The following is a 22,131-nucleotide window of genomic DNA, read 5'->3' on the forward strand; positions in this document are numbered from 1 at the left end:
ATCCCCCATCATATTGACCTCATTACTTCAGCTAAGGAGACATTGGATAAGCTCAAGAATATTTACGCCACATCTACTGGACTTAAGGAGCACACTTTATCAGCTATATTGCATGATCTATCCCTCTCTGCCTCTCTAAGGTGGTAGATGATGCTTAATGCTATGTGTTTTTGTGGAGAGTCAATAAAGATTCTCTACCTTGAGTTCTCCCTCTACACTAAATCTATTTGGAGTCAATAAGAAGTACTCTACCCGAGTTTGTCCCCCAAAAATGAATTTATTGTCTTTTACTTTGGTATGATGGTATTGACAGCCCAATTCAAAGTAAGGGGGGGTGACGAGTGATGGTTTGCCCTTGCCAGTTGCAAGTTGATTGAGAAGTCACTATCAAATGGAAGGTGTTAGATAGTTGGACTTTCTCTTTGCAGTATTGCGGTGGAGGGGGGATCGGTCTACTCTTTACATGTTGCATCTCACACTCTTTTCTCTGAAGGGGGGTGTTAGAGATATCATAGCCAAAGAGTGTGTGTGAGATGTAATGTGTGATGTGTTGTACTAGGAGATCTAGCACTAGTTCATGTGTGAGTGCCACGTGTCACTTTGGGACTTATCCCATATGCACTTGGTGCTAGTGTGTGTGTGTAGCCTATATAAGGATTGTACTTCACTTGTCTCATTTAGTGATGATGATGAATGAAGGAAAGCCTTCCATGGTTTCTACATTTTTGTATCACTGTTCTTCACTCCTTAGCCTATCTTTCTCTCTCACTCTCACCATGTTTCTAACAAAAATTACATCCATGCATCAACGTATATTCACAAAAGTATGGAAATAGTATTACTAGAGTTTAATTATATCTACTATCATGAAAAAAATTGTTCCATATGTACTTTCACTAAACTCTTACAAGAGCTAAAGACAAGTGTATATCCATCTAGGAATAAGCCCAAATCTTGATACGGTGCAGTAATATGTGAAATGGCTAGCATTATCATCAACAAGAAAATGATGATGAATGTGGCAAGGATCATTGTAAATGTTGCATGCTCCATCACCTTCATGTCCCAATACATATTTAATGACATTATCAACCATGAAACATACCATTCATTATCACAAAAAGGTTGTTGGTTACAAATTTTTATTAATTGAGACAAATCTATTGATTTATGAAGTACAAATAGCCAGATGAGCTTTGCTTATTTAGCAATTGAAGAAAGGCATAAAATTTACATGAAGTTGTTTGTATGGGGAGTTGCAAGGAAGGTTTTTTACTAGGAGGGTCAGTATTTAATTGTGCTAAAAATGCAATATCAAGATTAAATTTAGAAAAATATTATCATTGAAGGGATGCAAGTAATTATACTCAATTTCATGTCTCTTTAGCACTATATACAATGGAATATAATATAATCATTGCTAAATTATGATGACCTCATACTTTTCATAAACATCAATAATGAAAAACTTCATATTTACCAAGACTGCATATATGCACTCAAGTATTAAAGTATGCTTTTTAACCTTGGATATCCCACTATTGTCTTGGTGCACATTATATATTTGTTGCTCCATCCAAAAATGAACACTATTTTTTCTGAAATCACCATCATGCCATCAACAATCACCATCATCATCATGCGATCAACAATTGCCATCACCATCATGCCATCAACAATCCATTTGAAAATTAAAAGCAAATCATGATATTGCTCCAAACTCTGCCAAAGATATAGCAACCAAGAATTGCATCTTACTGAGACATAAGATGACCCCTGACCCGAGGAAGAAAAAGAATCTTGAATCAATCATCTGAGATCCAAATATCTAGCCTAGTCATAGTACCCCCACCTAATTTGTACCTATCCAAAAAGTGGTCACATGTCTACATGTAGTTATGTGATGACTGGGTACCTTCGTGTTATTAATCTAGCAAGTCACGTAGGTGTGTGCACCAATGATGAGCAAGTCATCCACTCATAGAATGAAGACCAATCTCTTGTTCCCCCTCAACAACTAAGTATATGATGGTACATACGATCTTTGTAATGTAGGTTCATCCGCTAATATCAAGATCTCTCGTACAACACCTTGCAAAATATCCAAACTCTAATCTAAGGTAGAGATATCAAATTAGAGATTCTCCACTAGTTGCATCTGGATACCTGACCTTATCTCCAATTGTCTCTAAAGCGTACTAGCTTTGAAGAGTTGTATGCAAGATATTAAAGTCCTCTAAAATCTTCACAACATACTCCTCTACTAATGGCTTCCTAGTCCTTAAATCGTCAACTAGTTTTATCGAATGAATCTCCATTCTTGTGCAATTGGTAACGTGCATGTGGCTTCTTGAACATCTATCTCTATTATAGAACTCGCTCTATGTGCCACAATCTTCTAGCACGAGGCATCAAATGCTTTTACAGTGATGTCACCACCTTTTTCTATTCTAAAGGTCTTCAACCCTGTTCTTTCAGTACCTAAGTGCACTTGGACTAGAACATGTCCCCAAAACATGCTATAGTAATAACAACAAAGACGCTAACTATCAATGCCTCAGTCTTTGGATACTTCATCTTCTGATTGCCCCGTCTATTCTATCTGTTGAGTCAAAGGCTTCAAGGCCTTTGATGATTGCCTTTAAGGGCTGCCATCAGTCTATTTCAATGACTTCAAACATATACAAACATTAAGTTGATCCTAGTCCTCACATTTTTCTATTTTGATCCCAATGGTATCAGAGTAGCATGGTTCCTTTTGATATGAAGAAGGTTGGAGGGAGTCTGTGCAGCAAATTGCAGTGGGGACGTAGTCGGTACAGGAGGGAGCACGGTTGGGATATTTTCCAATTTTGTAATTTGTCCCTACCCTGGACTAGTGGTAATACCATACTCCATTAGCCTCTCCCTCCCTCCATTGCGCATCAGGTTGGATCTAGTCTTCACCCATGTGCATGTACACCTTGTGGCCAAGGGGATTTTTTTTTCTTTTCTCTGGCAATCAATGTCGCAGCAGTTGATGGGTCTAGAAATCTTACATCATGGGACCCATCCAAGATTGCAGAAGCAAGATTGTATCCTTCAGCACAATTCGCCAAAATATGCATGTACTTAGCTTTGAAAGTACTTAGTGGTGATTCTAGGGGTAATCAAAATATACATTACAAGGTGAAATAAAACCAAAAGAGAGCATGTGCAACATAGAAAGGCTTGCCATAACACCACACATCCCTTACAAGTGACTACGATAGTGTGCAATTCGTTCCTCAACAAGTGTTGGCACCACATCATTAAATTCATCCATGTTATGCATGCTAACTAAAGATCCACTCATATTCACTACCAACGTTTTCCACAATAGCCTCCATGATGTGTGTCTTTGCGATTTCTTGCATGTGGATGAAGAGATAGCATGAGTAGAAATGGAGTGCACAAGTTATAGAACATGTATACTAGGCCATTACCACCAAATGGTTTCAATCTTTTCTCCCTCTTCAAGTGGATGAAATCAAACACCGATCATTGTTACCAATAGCTTTTAGAAAAGGCTACCATAGTAAAGATATGCCTTGCGACACATTGCAACTCTAATGACTTGCACCATGTGGGGACATCAACTTTGTGCATGCATCTATGTGTTAAGGGTCATCAAACAACCAAGGAGCAATCACAATCATAGTATGTCATACAACCTTTATGGTAGTAATATATTAATGCACCTCAAACTCAAGATGTAGCACACAAGTAGCTCCATGTAAGAGTACGTGCAACTTACCATAGGATGTCCATGTTATTTGCATTATTGTAGCATGGTCTCTTGCATTGAACTTATAAAAAAAAAGTTATTTCATTTCAAGCCTCTTCCATTTTTTAACACATCCTTTCCAAGATGAATTTCTTAGTATCTTACAATTTGTTTTTGATTGTCTACCATTCATAGGTGAAGAAAAATGGTTTACTATATCCATGATCCTTTTCATATTATACCATAACAAAATGAGTGAAAAAGATTGCAACAGTTTGCAGCATCCAAAAGATATCTTTCCACCAACTAGCACCAACATCTATCTACAATGGTTTCTATAAGATCTGCTCTCACTTGTCTATGAAGAAATATTGGAAGCAGCTTATTCGAATGTATCCAAAATAGAGCAATTGTGTTTGCATCTTGTAGGGCTAACTAAAAAGGAGGCAACGTGCCAATGCCTTGCAAGAGCAAGCTGAGGGTATGCACATAGCAGGAAATCCAAGCAATCTGACCATACATTTCCATGATATGTTGATTGATAGGCTTGTATTTGGAGGCATTTTGTGTGACAATGGTGGTGACATCTTTTGGGTCACCCAACTTTGCGATTGCTCTGTCATCTATCCACTCAAGATATGCTCGACATTCAAAGATGCATTGATAGCCTCAAGAAAACAAACCCTTTGGACACATGGATGTTATATTGACCAAAGGCCTACTCTAATAGCTTGTCCAACCATAAATCACAATGGTATAACCATATGCACACAAGGGAGGGGTGCAAGAATGCCATCTATACTGGCACAAACCTGACTACAAAGTCTGTTGGTGTATCAATTAAACCTTCATCGTTCTATGTACCCAGTGCAAAGATCTTTATTATAGGTGCTGATTGTTACTGACCTAATTCAAAAAATTCCTTCCATTATTCCTTCCAATGACTAACTCCTTGTTAGAGAGACTAACTATCAGCCCAAACACTCCAAAAGAAAGCCAACTTTCAAATGTAAACTCCTTGCTAGAGAGACTAACTATCAGCCCAAACACTCCAAAAGAAAGCCAACTTTCAAAGGTAAACTGCGCACTGGCCTTGATAACATTCATACATCTGCAAAAACATCGCAGCACCAATCCTGTAATTTCTTCCATAAAATACATACTATTACAAATTCATGTACAACCATGTGTGGGCCTCCATAAAAGAGCCCTGTGTTTAGAAGCAACTGCCCACAATATATATTGGGTCTCTAGACTGATGACCTCTTAGCAATAGATTACATTGTGATACAAGTTGCCTTTGGCCCTTGACACTCATAAAACCCATTCAATTTATATTTTTCGACAGATACAATGGTCCCATCATAAGATGGTACAACTCATTCTGACAGATGTACTGGAGCCATCATAAAACTGAGCTATCCAGTTGTGATTTGAAGAAATTGATTAGACCACAGCAATTTCTCAAGCATAAGAAGAACATCATACGGGTCAGCCAAAGCATCTTGTCCTCCATATGCCATCCACACAGGAAGATCTTTGGGAATGCTAGAAAGATCATATTCTGGTGCTGAAGTCCTTGAATAATGCCTCAAATTTCCAACCCAGCCATAGTCAAACTTCTCAAACGTACCCTTTCTGATCACTGCTAACAACAGCAATGTAAACAGATACTTTGAGCTTCATAAAGTAAAAACACCAAAGCTCACACATTCAGGATTTTTAGCACAAAAAAAGGAAAATTCACAAAAATACATAAACATGCACAATAGAGAGAGAGGCGGAGGGGAGAGATTATATATATATATATATATATATATATATATAATATCACAAAAACACATAAACATGCACAATAGAGAGAGAGGCGGGAGGGGCGGGGGGAGAGATTTTATATATATATATATATATATATATATATATATATATATATATATAGAGAGAGAGAGAGAGAGAGAGAGAGAGAAGAAAACCAAATTTAAAAAGGAAACAAAGCAATTCTTATTATCTCATCATTACTTGAGTAAGCTGCCCTTTGAATCTCAACAGCACATTTAACGATTTCACTCCTCCAGTCATTACATTCAAGTTTCCAAAAGCTGACTAGAAGTAGCAGTGACGAGAAAGAACAAGTTTCACATCAACTGGCAGATTCTATGTTTAACTTCCAACACCTCAAATGTGAAATTATTAAAAACAGATACTCTATTTAGTACGAGCAGGAGCACATAATGAAAGCTTGTCAAATAAGAAATGTGTAATCTCCAGAGCTATCATCATTCAAAAAACACACCCTGATTCCTCCTTAGTGATTAAGGTTTCATGAGGTACAGTGTCTTCTTTGCTAGCCAGATGAGATTACCATTAGACTTGTGCAGATAGAGACTATTCAAACTTATTTGAGGAACAAAAAAACATACTCTGAAAAAGATGCTCAATATTCTTTGTAGATGACGGATGTGGTTCAAATTTCAGATAATATGGGATTCTTGAAACGTTAAAACAGCAGTTTGGTCCTGCAAGAAGGCACCAAGTGCTGGATCTATTGAGAAACTGTGTCAATGAATACTAAATGGCACTGTGGAAAATCTGAACAAAAATCCTTTGGTGGCACATGGATAAGCATGTATGTACCTGTAATTGATGTCAGCAGGTCCCCACAGTTCACTTCATTTGAAGAGCAAACCATATCCACAATCTGAACAGCTAACTCACTGCCCAGAAGCAATCCATGTTTGGCTTCTTTGATAACTGGGGGTAAAACAATCTTTATATGTGGACAGAGAGAGAGGGAGAGAGACAGATCCTTACCTTCGAAGATTGAGCTGGTGGACCCCTATGCTTTTCACGAACTGAGCAAAAGGTGATCCAATGTCAACCATGAGTACTTCAATCACACTCCAGCCATGAGCTTATTTAGAAATTTAAAGCTCAAAAAAGGTAGGCAATTACTTGATCAAGATGCATATGCACTGCTGCATGAGCAAATGGAGAAGTGATATTGGAAAGAAAAGCAATAGGACTCAACAGGGCAGCTGCTGAGATCATTTTCGTTACACTTGGCTCAGTAAATGCAGCAAAGGCCATTATAGTTCCCTGAAAATCCAAACAAAGCATGTCCTCCTTTGAAGAGAGCAAAAAGAGGCAGCAATGGACAGTCTTTTTTCAAGCACATCAACAGAAGCACGAAAATAAAAGACGATATATTATTATGTAAGAAAGGCTTTATATCTGACATTTGGGTTGGCATAGAGTCAGGCAATTCATTGTCACAAACCAAACAAACCTGAGAATGACCAACATAATACACTTGTGACTGTGATACATTATAAACCAGCTCAAGCATCGCAGGGAGGTCATGCCCTGCCAGTTCATCCCAGCTCCAATCCCAGAATTCCTGTGATGAAGAGTTCAATCAATAAACTAGCCACTCAAACAATTTGACTAGTCAGTGCCTCACTAAACAACATTACCAAGCACATACTTATGAAAAGAATGAAGCCATGTCTTTGCTTACTATCTATTGCCACCATAATCTTCTCTTTCCTTCTTAAAAGTAGAAGAGGAGGCAGGGGTGGATGTATTTTCCTAACTCCCTTAAACCGTTTTATATATGCAGATAATTTGAGAATGAGAAAGAGACCTTTGTGCCTTTTGATAGGGACACATGTCCATGACTCCAGCGTGTTCCTCGCACATTACCAACCCAAACATCAAAGCCTGAATCTGCCAATATAAAGCCTAGTGATTGGTCCGGTGTGTTTTCAAACCAGGTATCGCCACCCTATTCCAAGCCAGTAGGGAAAAAATTTCAAGGGTGTCACAAATATCCAAGCTGAAATCTAATGATTGGACTGTAGACTTTTCCAAACCCGCATTACACCCTGTTTTGCACCATTTTGATAGACTACACCTATGTACTGACCTGGAACAAGCCATGCTGCAGAAACACAGGGGGTCCTGAGATCGATGACTGTCCATGACGGCCATGTGGAATTCTCTGTACTCCAAGGATAAAGCCATCATCTGTAGTAACCTACAGGTAGGCCAGATCAAGACAAATGGTACCATTTGAGCTTTGGCAAAGTTAACAAGCACATACTATGGATAGTATTAGCTGCAATACCATGCTTAATATTTTGAACAATATACATGAAGTTTTCTTGTATATAAAGGGCCTAATAACACGTCATATTATTCCCTTCAATAGTTAAGAGAAGACCATATTTGTGCTACAATTAACAAGCATACTCCAAGACAATTAATTCTCTAGACATGCCACGTAAGTGAACCAACTAATTTTTAAAAATAGTAAATACAGAAAGGCAGCGAATAAACCAAAGCTTATTGTGCTACAATTAACAAGCGTACCCCAAGAGAAATAATTCTCTAGACAGGCCACAAGTAAACCAATTGATTTTAAAAAATAGTAAATTCAGAAATGTAGACAGTAAACCAAAGCCTATTTTCTGCTGCACGGAATCTACAGCAGCTAGTGGTAATGTGGTATCAAAGCTCCCTCCAACACTAGTTATCAGAAATCCCCTGCTCTACCTTGACTGCCAAAATTCCAGCAATCTCGCATTCTCATAGCATGTTGAGTAATAAAGGGAGCGCTAACAGCAGACAATGAAGTATTTGACAAGACTTTGTAGCACAAATATGGGCCATCCATAAATCCACTTGTCATTATAGAATCCCTGAAATCCATATGAGACCTAGGGCTGCTGCTATATCAATCCTGAATAGTACCAAAACATTATTCTTATGCTGTCGGTGTATTATGTCGTGTATCATGGCAACATTTCACAATTTACCATGCCATTATTGACCTTATGTGGTGAATATGATAATCAAAATTTATTCCTACAAAAAAAGTGGTACTTGCTAGATTGAAACTTTTGACAAATAGAAAACAAATGGTAGGACTTTCCAAAGATTGACCACCCTCGCTTTCATCTGAAAGTCAGATTACCAATATGAGCATTGTAAGAAATCCTAGATTTACAAATAGAATGGAAAGAATCCACCTGGCATAGATTAGAGCTGCCAGACTGTGCTGAAAAGCATGTACCAGCGGTGGGCTTCGGGCTGGAAAGAGTACAGCATCAATTGCAAGTTGAAGGAGGTCCTGATGTTGAGTTGGTAGAAGACAAAAGTCAGGCTTCAGATTTCGAAATTAGGGTTTGCTGTAGAGGGAGGCGATTCAGTGACCAAACAGTCCGGTTGTGGGCAGAAATATGTCGCCAGCGATAGCACGATCAACCTGTTGGGGCTCGATCTGTTGATAGAGGCGAGATCTTGGAAAAAGATGGACTCGTTTGCAGTAGAAGAAGATGGCGAATTTCTGGCACCTACGCCTTGTTTGCAGAAATCCGGGCAGCAAGATGACGATAGAGGCTGCAAAGGGGATCTGTTCGAACCAGAGGTCTTGTATGCAGGTATGCAAAAGAGCTGGCTGACGCAGGCAATCGAGAACTATGCAAGATGGAGGCCTGACGAAGGGCACGGCTTGCTGCAAGGATATGGCGCAATCACAAACGGCAAAAAAAGGCGAAACATATTTCAGGAATTTGCATTTTGATTCGTGCACCTATTGCTGGGTGGTGGTTACCAAATATTAAAAAGTGGGTTTAGAGAATCCTTGGGTTGTCTAGGGTTAGGCCTTGGGTGTAGGGCTGGTTGCCCTTTTTAGGCCCTCTAGGCACCCTTTTGTAGGTTGGTGCTTGGTGCCAAAAGGTGTGTCTATTCTAAGGGGTATGACCCTTGGAATAGGTGTACCTTTTCATGAAGGGGTGTAACCCTGTTTTAAAGAGGGGTGTCCCAACACGAAAAGATGTGTCCTTTTTTTTTCCACGATGGGGTGTGTCCCTTGGGTGAGGAGTCAAAACTCTTCATCAAAAGGTGCGTCCCTTGGTTTTGGGACAGCCCAAGCACATCAAAAGACACGATTTTTGTCGTGTCCATTCACATCAACTCGTGATGTAAGGGAGATGGAGAGGCCACTGATGACTTTAGGTGGGGTTGGCGCTAAAAGATTTTACGTTCATTCTCTCCATCTCTTTCACGCACAACGTGCGTGGATATCCTTCTGGCGGAAAAAGATGTATCAGATAGGCGCTAGAAGGTGGGGGGAATTTCCTACAGGTAGGAGCGAAATTTGCTCTGATACCACTATAAGAAATCCTAGATTTACTATATTTAGAAATGTGCTAAGGAACAGAAAGGAGACTGAAATAGTAGAGAACAAGGAATATTTGTATTGCTTAGGTGTCTGTCAAGTGTCATCCATACAGTTGGGCCTCTCTTATATAGAGAGTGAAGAGTCACACATGAAAAGGTGTGTACTCCAAAGTGTATGTGCATGAAGAGGTGTGTACCCCTTGTGAAGGGTGTGACCCTTGATGAGAGGGTACATTACAATGGTAGTGTCTCTTCAATAGAATGTCTCTTGTGAAGGGTTGTGCCTCATAGGAAGTGTCCCGTCGAAAGGGCATACCCTTCCACAAGTGTCCATTCATCAAACCATCCATTAGTCTAAGGTATAGAGAAAGGAATACGTCACAGATCGTGACAAGCATCCTTTCACTTCTCTAACTAAAGTGAAACAAAGATCCCTGATAGCCTACTACAATTTGAAGAGAAGACAAGGCATGACAACCTAGGGAATTATCGCTGAGTGATGGCGTTCCATTGACCAATCCCTCTCAATCAATACTCCATCTACCACTCATCCAAATTGGGCTAACTTGCCAGTTATCAACCTATTCTCTATTGGCCTTTCCTCACATCCCACATGTCTTCTTAGCCTTCAATGGGCGACTAAGGGAAAGGCCAAATGGCCTCCTATATATAAGGTGAGGGCTGGCAGTCTGCCCCCCTCAGAATCTGACCACCTCGGCTCCAAGCTGGTCTGTATATTGATGGACTTGGGTCGATTTCTAACAGAAGCACCATTTGGAAATAGGTATACATGTACAATAGAATGATGTGTAAGGCTGACAAGGTTTCAAAAATCTAAAGATGGTGAAGGGTTCATGCACAAATTGGCCATGCGAGTGCAGCTTTTGGCCAATTGACCCAGCATCTAGTGTTTCATGTGGCATTAGTTAAAATATACATTGATCCAAGATAAAACATTGTTGGATCCCCGGAGATTGCAGACACGTCACAAAGCTAGACCTAGAGAAGATTCTTCTCCAAGGTTGAAGAGTGGAGGCAGAAACCATAGCAGATTTTCTCCATCAAAGTTCAAGCATTTGAGGACTCTGGAAGCAGTAACTTGTAAGCATTTGACCACTGTGAGGCCTCTTGTCAGCATACAAGGAGGCCATGCAAATTGATCAAACTATTTGAACTTCAGCAGAAGGAGATGTCACATGCATCCCTAATAGAGATATGCACATGCATTCTCCTCCTAATACCATCACCTTCTCAATTTGTGATGCTCTCCTTCAGAGGGTGTTTGTATATGCAGACCTGGATTTTGTACAGGTGGATCTATAGCAGCAAGAGGTGAATCTACAGAACAACAGCACATTCAGGTCAGCTACCACATCAGCTGTTGGCCATGTCAGCAGGGTGACTGCCACATCAGCAGTCGGCCAGCTCAGCAGTAGGTCAAGGGTATGCCACCTCAGTACTCGACTCTTCTACAGACCTAATTGGCCCCTACTCTAGTCGAGTCTCTTCTGGACAGGTTGGACCTATAGAAGGAGCCCCTTCCCTCATTCTAGAGCATCAGCTGCTGGCCATGTCAGCAGGCTGACTGCCACAGCAGTCAGCCAGCTCAGCAAGCCATACCCAACATATCCATAAAGGGTGACACGACCACGATCGCTCCTGGAAATCCAGACCTGCACACAAGCACAAACCAACAGTCATAGGACCACAAAGAGAGGTGCGAGCATGCTCACCACCCAACCGTGATGCTCACAGGTCTAGGACCCGTAGAATCCATAGGGCACCCATAGGACCTCAAGACTGTGCTTGGAATCCGGGCTACGCTAGAAAGCAAGTGTGTGTCCGCAACATGATTCCAGGATGCAAACCAGCAAGGAAGAGCTAGACTTGCTCTGAGTTGCGTGCATGAAAACTGAACCCATGGGCCTCTTATATAGACTCTGGCCCAGTGCCGCTAAAAATAGCTGAAACCCAACCTGAGAATCGCTTGCCTAACCACTAGCCTCCCTAGGCTATCAAAGCTAGTCTTGTGCGCCTAAGCACACGTCAGATACAATCCGTGTACATGACATACTCCCCTTCCTCTAAGAACTCACTCCGAGTTCAAAAGAAAGTCCGGAAACTCTCTTTGAAGGTTAGTCAATGTCTCCCATGTAGAGTCCTCCTTGACACGATCCTTCCACTTAATCTAGTATTCCGTAATCGTCCTATTTCTAACTTGACATTCACAAAAGCCAAGAATACTCTCAGGCTCATGTGGTATAAAGGTTAAATCTTCAACCTCTAAAGTTCCTGAGGAGTTACTACCTGATCCTCAGCACCCAACACTTCTTTCAGTCTACTGACATGAAAGACTAGATGAATCCTTACATTAGTAGGCAAATCCAATTCATATGCAACTTGGCCAATTCTTTGGATAACCCTAAATGGACCACAGTATCTAGGGGATAACTTCCTAAACCTGTCTAATACTGAGACTCTTGGATTCCTTAGGAATATGCAAGTATACCATTGTTCCAATAGAGAACTCTCTAGGCGAATGATGTCTATTAGCATAGAATCTGTACCTATCTTGGGCACTTCTAATAGACTTTTGGCAAACTGCAACATGTCTTGCAAAAATGTTTTCACAGCATCAATCTTGATTCCCTTGAATTCGACCATTACTGGAGATTTAGGTTGAAACCCGTGGGCCGTACATAAGCATAAAAGGACTGAAACCAATACTAGAATGGTTTGCACTGTTATAAGCAAACTCAACCACAGGTAAGTAATCTTCCCATGATGACTGATATGCGCAAAGCATATCCTCTAGAAGTTGATTCACAACGTATGTCTCACCATCAGATTGTGCATGTTCAAAGGAGCTCAAACTAAGAGTGGTATCCAACTTCTCAAAGACAAGCATTCAGAATTTTCTCGTAAACTTAGAGTCCCGATCATGGACTATGTTAGCCGGTGACCCGTACAAACGAAACAATTGGTCAACGAATTGTTGAGCCAACTAAGTTGCTGTGACTGCGGATCTAGTAGGTATAAATCTAGCCATCTTTGTCAAGCGGTCCATGATAACCCATATGGAGTCATGACCCTTGCGCATTCGTGGCAATCCCGTAATAAAATCCATGGAAATACTTTCCCACTTATTACCAGGAATGTCCAAGGGTTGTAGCAACCCCACACTTATAGAGCGTTCTGCCTTGGTCACTTTACAAATACGGCAACCTACCACATAGTTTGGAACAAATTCTCTCATCTTAGGTGAGTAAAAACTATGTTTCACAAAGACAAGTTCCTATGTACTCCAGGATGTCCTGCACTAGGTGCGTCATGACACCTCTTCTTGGATCGAAGATTCGACACATCTGCTACACAAAGTTTTTTATTTCGGAATAGCAAGCCATCCCAAATCATCCACTGACCTCCCACCGCCGAAACCGTAGGTGGCACAATCCCTGAGTCTTGGTCAATCATACCGGTACCATCCTCGACCTTCTGCCAATAATGATTGAAATGACTATCAGTCGCGCAAAGCCCTCTCAAAGATTGAAATAGGTCAGAGGATATCTCGGTAAATGACAAAGCATTCACCATCTTAATCCAACTTAGAGCATCATCAACAGTATTAAAAGAATCTTCCCTATAACGAATCTCAAAATCAAAATCCTGCATCAACCCAGTCAATCGAGCCTTCCTGCTCCTCAAGAATCATCCCCTTCACACATATCGCATCAATTGATGATCAGTCAACTACAGGTAATGCCTCCAAACCTTGAGAGCATATACGATTGCATAAAGCTCCTTTTCCATGGTAGGACAACAATATTGAGTATCATCAAGCTTTTTACTCTCAAAAGCTACAGATCGGCCCTCTTGGAATAATGCTACACCGATGGCATAGTCACTCGCATTAGCCTCCAACACATAAGGCCGAGTAGGATCGAGCAACGCTAGAATAGGCGCACTCTTGATACAATTTTTCAGAGTATCGATGAAACCTTGGACCAAATAATTACTCCAAATATTCTCTCTTATGCTCTCTCTCTCACTCCCTCTCTCCACAGATGCACTAGGGCCCAGGACAAAACGTCGGGTTGGACCCCCCCGAAGGTTTTCATTCATGAAGAGAGAAAGCTGTTACAAAAGTTCAGCATAGAGCTGCTTGATACAAAAATCCAACGTGAATCCATATTACAAGAGCTTCAAGCTCCTTTCAAATTGGCAACATGCCACTTGTCTAAAATCTAGACTAAGTCCTATTACATGCCACTAAGGGCAACTCTGGAGTCTTCGAAGCACTTGGTCACGCGAACCGCCTCCTAGATGCTTGTTAGGCTCCCGTAGCGCTTAGGAAAATAACTCTTCCTAGTACCTGCAACAATTAATTAATTTGCACCACCATGGCACCCATTAATTGTTAACACTTTACATGTAAATAACACATTGTGGACTAATTTCTAGTCACGGTGGGCGTCCCCACTGAACACATGTGCACACATAACAAATATAAAAATATATATTTATTCTCTGGTTGACTGAAGTCAACGCTCTTGATCATAATTAAGAGGCTTTGACCAAGGGTCGAGGCGCCTTAATTATAATCAAGTCTCTCAACCGAAGTTGGCACATCTTGGTTAACAGTAGTTAATCCTCTTGGCGCATGCCAAGTCTCGTTGGCCGAAGTCAACACTCTCTGACCGTAGTCAGCTCTGTGGTTCTCTGGTTAACCGCAGTTAACCCTCTTGGTAATAAACCAAGTCTCCCCGACCAAAGTCAAGTATTTTTGACCATAGTCAATTCTTTGACCATTAAAAGAACTCTTTGACCATAATTAACACATATGAAAACTCTTTAATTATGATCAAATAAATGGTCAACTGTACTTTGACTTAGGATATTTACATTGTGGTGACATCCCCTCGGCTTCTATTCAGTTGACCTCAACTGAAAAGCTTCCTTGTGAACATCCAAAAGCTGTGGATGATCGAACAACATGTCTTCATCCATCCACTTGGCATCCAATGCCGTATAATTCTTAAATTTTACAAGATACCTGTAAAACTCCTTGCCCTGAGGGCCTTTGTGTACAGTATGGTACACAATCTGCTCTAGCTGAAGGACCTCCTCCAGCTCATCCACTTCTGGTGGATCCTCTTATACTGGCTCTGTAGGTTCTGGCCCCTAGAATTTCTTTAGAAGACTCACATGGAATGCATTGTGAATCCTCCAATACTCTGGCAATGCCAACCTGTATGCAACTTCATTTATTCTTTCTGTAATCCTGAAAGGGCCATTGTACCTGGAAGATAACTTCGCATACACTTTCTGTTTGCCTTTAAACTTGCGGAGCCTAGCTTTCTCGAACTTCAAAAGTACCCAATCCCTTTCCTTGAGATTTAACCGTCTCCAATGCTTCTCTTGAGACCTTTCAATTGCTGTCCGGACTTGGCTGTAAGCTGTCTGGAGGTCTCTCACAAACTGATCAACTGCAAATATTTAATCCTTGGTCCTCAGGATAGGTGGCACAATCACCTTCCCATAAATGACCTCAAAGGGGGCTTTCCCTATAGAGCTGTGTACTATATTATTGTAAGCAAACTCTACCAATGGTAGGTACTTTTCCCAGTTTGAACCTTGGTCACCCACGTAGCATTTCAGCATATCCAATGCTGTAGAATTTGCTACTTCACTTTGACCATCTGTCTGGGGATGGAAAGAAGAAGAAAAATTCAAATTCGTCCCCATATTATCAAATAAAGCTCTCCAAAATAGACTGGTCATTAAGTAAATGATATGTTTCATGAAGAAATAAGTCTTGCTGTAAACCAAGATATCATCCAAGAACATAACAACAAACTTGCCCAAGAACTCTCGGAACAAGTCATTCATCATTTGTTGGAAAGTCGTGGGAGCATTGGTCAATTCAAAAGGTAATACGAGAAACTCGTAATGACCATATCTAGTCCGAAATGCTGTCCTTTCTATATGTTTAACATAAATCCGAATCTGGTAGTAGCCAGCAGTCCGTGAGTCAATATTAATGAAAGACTTTGGCGTTTGCTCCTGCCAATCTATGTATTAAGTCTTCAGCACGAGGGAGAGGATACTTATTCTTAACCGTGATTTTATTCAGTCTTTAATAATCCACACACATTCTCCATGTTTCATACTTTCTTCTTCCTCAAAAGAACAGGAGCACCCCAAGGTGATTTGTTTGGGCAAATATACCCCAACTTCAAGTATTATTGAAGTTGCTGAGCTAACTCGTTCTCCTCTAAACTGGCTCATCCTATAAGGTGGTATACCTATAGGCTGAGAACCATGGACCAAATCTATGTGATAGTCTACTACCAATTCTGGAGGCAAGCCTATCAACAATTGTTCAGGAAATACATCTAAAATCATTCAACAACTTCTTTAATTCAATATGTTCAACCACACTAAAATCATTTGCATCAAACACAAATATAACAAATGAAGAAAATAGAATCAAAACACATTGAAACTCATCATAAAGAAGTTGTCTGTAATATATTTCGAACTTCAATCGCATTAACAAGAAGTCCCTCAGAGGAATGTAAATCATCACACTGTATCAAAAGTCGGGTGTCTGCATACAAAGGAAAAAGGGTATGAGCTTCCCAATCAAAATGGACATGATGGGTTTTAAACCATTCAATGCCCAACAACAAGTCTACATGATCCAAGTGCATAACATAGCACTCCAAAATATCGTCTTAGGCTTGAATCCAGACGGGAAGTCGATCCACCTTGCAATCCCAAAACTGCTTCTTAGCTGGAAGCTGCACCTCGTAGGTGTGATCACTAGGCATCGTAATCAACTGTAGCTTCTGCACAAGTTTGTGATTAACAAAGTTGTGAGAACTACCTAGGTCAAAAAGAATGTGAACCCATGTCCCTTGGATCTCACCATAAGCCCGGTAAAGATCATGGTGAATTATTAAAAAATCCGGACCTTCACACAAGCACAAACCAAATGATCATAGGATCACAAAGAGAGGCGCAAACATGCTCACGGGTCCAAGACCCGTAGAATTTGAGCATCCCCGGGCCACAGGCTTGGCTACTGGCACAAACATCTACATCCAACTAGTCCACAACGTTCTGGAGTCACATACCACAAGAAGGCACCCATAGGGCCTTAGGACTGCGCTGGGAATCCGCGCTATGCTAGAAAGCAAGTGCACATCCGTAACACGATCCAGGATCCAGACCAACAAGGAAGAGCTAGACGTGCTCTGACTTGCGTGAATGAAAACTGAACCCCTATGCCCCTTATATAGGCTCTAGCCCAGTGCCGCTAAAAATAGCTAGAACCCTAACTCGTCCGTTGCCCTTGCAACCCAACCTGAGAATCGCCTGCCTAGCCACTAGCCTCCCAGACTATCAAAGCTAGTCTTGTGCGCCTAAGCACACGTTAGATACAATCCGTGCACATGACAAAGGGCAAGCCATATTCTTTGAGCAATTGGGGATTGCCAAGATCAAAGCAATAAAGTAGAAAGTTCGCATATCGCAAAGTCTTCCACTGTGAGCTAGTCTATGTGTGTGTGATAAACATCATAGACATGATGAGTGATGTGGGATTTCTCTCTTATTCCAGGTAGCACTCATGCTTCTGCATTGTGAGAGAAACATCTAGCCCTCATGCCCGTTAATTCTTCGAGCACTTGCTGACAAGCAATGATATACTGCAGTCAGCCAGCAAGGAGGGTGCACACCTATAAAGCGAAGCCCTCGCCTCCTCATTCTTCACCTTCTACTGCAGCCTCAACTTTCTCTTCCAAGCAGCAGCCTTTGAACCAGTAGGCATGGGTAGCTTGGAGAGTTGAGGAGATTATACATTTTGGAGATGCATGCACTCCACCTAAGTTAGAACCAAAAGTTAAACAGTAATTAGAAGGAGCATCTTACATCATGGATCTATGATGGCTGTACCTCCCTTCAGCTTCCACTTTAGGTATTGAACTACCTCTTCACCGTGAAGCATCCTTGCCATGGTGTAAACTACACAACAAGGGTGGTACAACCCAAGATTAAAAATGAAGGGATGTGAAAATCATGAGAAACATTTACAGCTTCATCCCAGTTAGGAGACAAGAGAAGGCTAATATTTGTGGTGCAGGAAGCGGCCCACATTAGGAATTGATGGAGGGGCATTTCCTCAGTATCCAGGCAAGAGAAGGGCTCTTGGCCATGCGAGGCCTCCACGAAGCCCAATAGTTTAAGTAACAGCAAGCACACTAGTACTAATGTAAGCGAGCCCTCCTTGCCTTGCTCCTAGTACAGGCTACATGGGATACTTAGCTTGAGATGTCATACTTAGCTTGTCTACATGTGCAACCAAGAAACAATCGAGAATCCAAAATTTGAAGTCCTCACATTCGAAATTGCTATTGCCAACAACGCAATTTGACGTATAATAAAAACCAATGATTCAATATCACCTTTCTTACGCTCTCTCCACTCTCTATCCCGCCTGCCTCCTTGATTTTTCCGAGCGTGAAAGGGCATGTGCAAATTTTGCCGCTGCTGGTTTGATAAACCTCTTTGGTCTCGTTCTTGCTAGTGCTATTTCACTGATTGAACTTCTCAGGTAAGAACTTCTCAGGTAAGAAACAGCACATTCATTGATGGCAGGGACCAGATAATTATCTTCGACCATTGCAATAGACTCATAAAGTGGAACACAAGTATGCCCGTACGATGTTTTTCTGGCAAGGTAGAGTCAGTAATGTTTAATGTGGCCTCCGAATTCAAAATACGTATATTATGAGCTACATCAACGTCTAATACGTGTTTTGTTTTATATATTGCTGTACGTCAGAGGAACCAGGTTTCTAAGCAAAAGGCTAGACATCAACACTAAGATCCTTGCACTTCAGAGACCAACTGTGAAGCATCTCTCCCATGCCATCAGGAAAGCGTAAGGCATACTGCACAACCAGAGACAGGATTCTGAGGAAAGGGTGTGAAGATCACGAAGACCCATCATGGAGGCGACGGAGAGGGCTGGTGCAAGAAGGTGCCCACAACAGAATTCGACGGAGGATGAGGAGAAACAGGTGATTTACCGAGTATTCGAGACAAGGGTAACCCCAGGGATGAAGAATGGCGGAGCAGAGACTGGAATTGTGAAGGTGCAGGGGCTCCTGACCAAGCGAGCCCCCCACGAAGCCCAGCACTCCCAGTAGAAGCAAGCACAGCATGGTCCTCATCCTATGGCTCTCTGGCTCCATCATCCAAGAGTGCTTGCTTGTAGATCCTTTTTCGTGTTGTAATTTGTAAAGTATATTTTCTTTATTTTAAAAAGGGGGAATAAAAAGGAAAAAAGATTTGCCTATCTTCACGGAATTAATCCGTCCTAAATGCATGTCCCTAGCTTTATCCGATGAAAGTGGCGTTTATTTCATGGGAAAGCCAATTTATTCATTTCCTATACATATACATATTATGTGTGTGTGTGTGTGTGTGTGTGTCTCTCTCTCTCTCTCTCTATATATGTGTGTGTACATGTTACCAATTATGAAGTTGAGATCACTAGTATGTGAATTCTTTAAGATTTTGCCAAAGGAGTTTGATATAAATGTAATAATCAAAGGGAAATCATCTTGATTTGAAAACCCCACTTTATTATGCAAGAATGTAATCTAGGAAGTTTACTAGAATATCATTAAACGAAACATTCTTAACACCTATAGATGTGGAAGATGGAGTCCCTTTACGTTTCCCCATGAAGATCGGGAATTTGATATAAGATGAAGTCCACATGAAGAAAAGAATCAAGAGTTTGATATAAATGTAATAATGAAAGGGAAATCACCTTCATTTGAAAACACCACTTTATTATGCAAGAATGCAATTTGTAAAAGTGTCTAGAGATGCTCTTTCATCATTAACCGGAACATTCTTAACACATGTAGACAAGGATGATGTAGCTCCTTTATTACTTTTGTAACATTTTTCCCATGGAGAAATCCAAGAGTTTGATATAATTGTAATAATGAAAGGGATTTTATTTTGATTTGGAAATGCCACTTTATTATGCAAGAATGCAATTTGTAAAAGTGTCTAGAGATGCTCTTTCTTTATTGAACATCATTAAACGAAACATTCCAAACACATGTTGATGAGGAAAATGTAGTCCCTTTATATCTTCCTGTGAGAAAAGAATCCCGGAGTTTGATGTAAATGTAATAATGAAAGGGAATTTGATATGAAAACGTCACTTTATTGTGCAAGAATGCAATCTGTAGAGTATCTACAGATACTCTTTCTTTACTGAATATCATTAAACGGAACATTCTTAACACATGTAGATGAGAAAGATGTTGTTCCTTTATTACTTTTTAAACATTGTGCAAGAATGCAATCTGTAAAGTATCCAGAGATACTCCTTCTTTATCGAATATCATTAAACAGAACATTCTTAACACATGTCGACGAGGAAGATGTTGTTCCTTTAATACTTTTTAAACATATCCCATGAAGAAAAGAATCAAGTTGTTGCCTAATTTGCATTAATTCATCCGAATTTTTTTTAATTCGAAAAAATGGGTCAAATATGCATTTTTTCCAATTTAAGTCAGAGCAACCCTGAGTTATCATGTTTTATTTATACAAACGCTTTCTTCATATTCGTACGAATAACACACTTTATTTGTATGAATATAAGCACTATAAAGAGACTAGACCTTCATTTACAGCTTGTATTCAAACGAATACTCCTATCATTTGCTTCTTCCCTACTTGCCTACTAGTGCCCTCACTTGCCTACCAGTGCACTCGTTTTGCTCTCGCACAGGTAAACTTATTTCACATGTTCGAGACTAGCACTCATCTCTCTTATGAGAGTTGTGTGTTGCAGTCTCAGTTTCAATATTCATGTTTGCATGTTTGCATGTTTGCATTCAGGGCTAGCACTCATCTCTTTAACGAGAGTTGTGTGGTGTAGTCTCCGCTTTGATTTTAATGTTTGTTTTTAATATAAGGCTGTTACTCATCTCTCTTGTGAGAGTTGTTGTTGCAGTCTCGGTTTCAATATTCATGTTTGCATGTTTGCATTCGGGGCTAGCACTCATCATCTCTTTTATGAGAGTTGTGTGTTATAGTGTTCGCTTTGATTTTAATGTTTGTTGTTTATCTAAGGTGGCACTCATCTCTCTTGCGAGAGTTGTGTGTTGCAGTCTCAGTTTCAATATTTGTATTTGCATTTGGGGCTAGCATTCATCTCTTTTACAAGAGTTGTGTGTTGTAGTCTACACTTTGATTTTAATGTTTGTTTTTAATCTAAGACCGGCACTCATCTCTCTTGCTAGAGTTGTGTGTTGCAGTCTCAATTTTTATACACGCTTAGTCTCGCACTCATCTCTCTTATCAATCTTGAGAGTTGTCTGTCGCAGTCTAAGTTTAGAGATGTTTTCATAGACGCTCAGTTTGGCACTCATGTCTCTCTTGAGAGTTGTGTGCCATAGTCTAAGATTGATATGATGTGATGTGTTCATAAACACTATAGGTTTGGCACTCAATTGTCCCTTGATAGTTGTGTGTTGTTGCAGTTAAAGCCTAGTATTAGATGTACATGACCAGTTAGTCAACACATTCACAAGGTCTTATAAATAGATTTGTTGTGATTTGATATGAGTAAAGACGTAGGTTTGGCATTGAATTGGTTTTGAATTCTATGTTGCAGCTTCATGGCTCACGTGGGAGAGAGGATAAGGTCTGATCTCACTAAAATCCAAAAGAAGGTGCTAATGAATGAGAACGTGCACTTCTTAATGAATGTCGATCAAGACATCATTGAGACCGCTTTCAACTAAGCGGCGTGCAAAATCCTGCACGAATGATGGCTGAGGGTGGAGCAAGGGCATTGCGTGAACAATTTCCAAAAAACTTTTTAGGACAATCTGGAGATCAATTCATGCGTCACTTTGCATTGGAGAGTCAGTGATGTCTTGGTCAAATAGATCGAGACATCCTTGCCTGCGACACAAAGTGGGAGGATCCTACCATAGAAGCTAGAGTCACACACATTAAACATGTGTGGCGAGCCTTTAAGGGCGAGGGAGCTGCCTCATCCTTCATTCCACAAGTGCACCCACATCCCCAGCACCCACCTCAATTATCATTGCATCCCCAAGTATCATTGCATCCCCTTCCTTCACAGTCACAACCACTGC

At 40.6% G+C, this 22,131-nt stretch overlaps 1 protein-coding gene across 1 annotated transcript; it reads right to left on the reverse strand.

The window, feature by feature from the left end:
- Positions 1-5,163: 5,163 nt before the first annotated feature.
- On the reverse strand, positions 5,164-19,231 carry LOC147883668 (triacylglycerol lipase 1-like). Its single transcript, XM_087399553.1, has 9 exons — positions 19,024-19,231; positions 7,671-7,781; positions 7,389-7,529; positions 7,032-7,142; positions 6,698-6,841; positions 6,557-6,597; positions 6,380-6,459; positions 6,166-6,261; positions 5,164-5,390 (listed from the first exon to the last, which is right to left on the reverse strand). Exons 1-9 carry the CDS (start codon positions 19,189-19,191, stop codon positions 5,164-5,166), a joined length of 1,119 nt encoding a protein of 372 aa, XP_087255679.1. The 5' UTR covers positions 19,192-19,231.
- Between the last annotated feature and the right edge of the window lie 2,900 nt (positions 19,232-22,131).

Source organism: Dipteris shenzhenensis, chromosome 28 (assembly GCF_047967505.1).
Source record: "Dipteris shenzhenensis isolate YYH24624 ecotype China chromosome 28, Dip_SZ_1.0, whole genome shotgun sequence".
In the NCBI taxonomy this organism is placed as follows: Eukaryota; Viridiplantae; Streptophyta; class Polypodiopsida; order Gleicheniales; family Dipteridaceae; genus Dipteris; species Dipteris shenzhenensis.

Bases quoted from the DNA above. Each gene is read 5' to 3' on its own strand.
- LOC147883668 (XM_087399553.1), bottom strand. From the start codon at position 19,191: ATGATGGAGCCAGAGAGCCATAGGATGAGGACCATGCTGTGCTTGCTT. The intron at 6,460-6,556 runs GTAAGGATCTGT...GCTTCTGGGCAG, and splicing joins CACCAGCTCAATCTTCGAAG to TGAGTTAGCTGTTCAGATTG. The intron at 5,391-6,165 runs GTATGTTTTTTT...TGTTGTTAGCAG, and splicing joins TATTGAGCATCTTTTTCAGA to TGATCAGAAAGGGTACGTTT.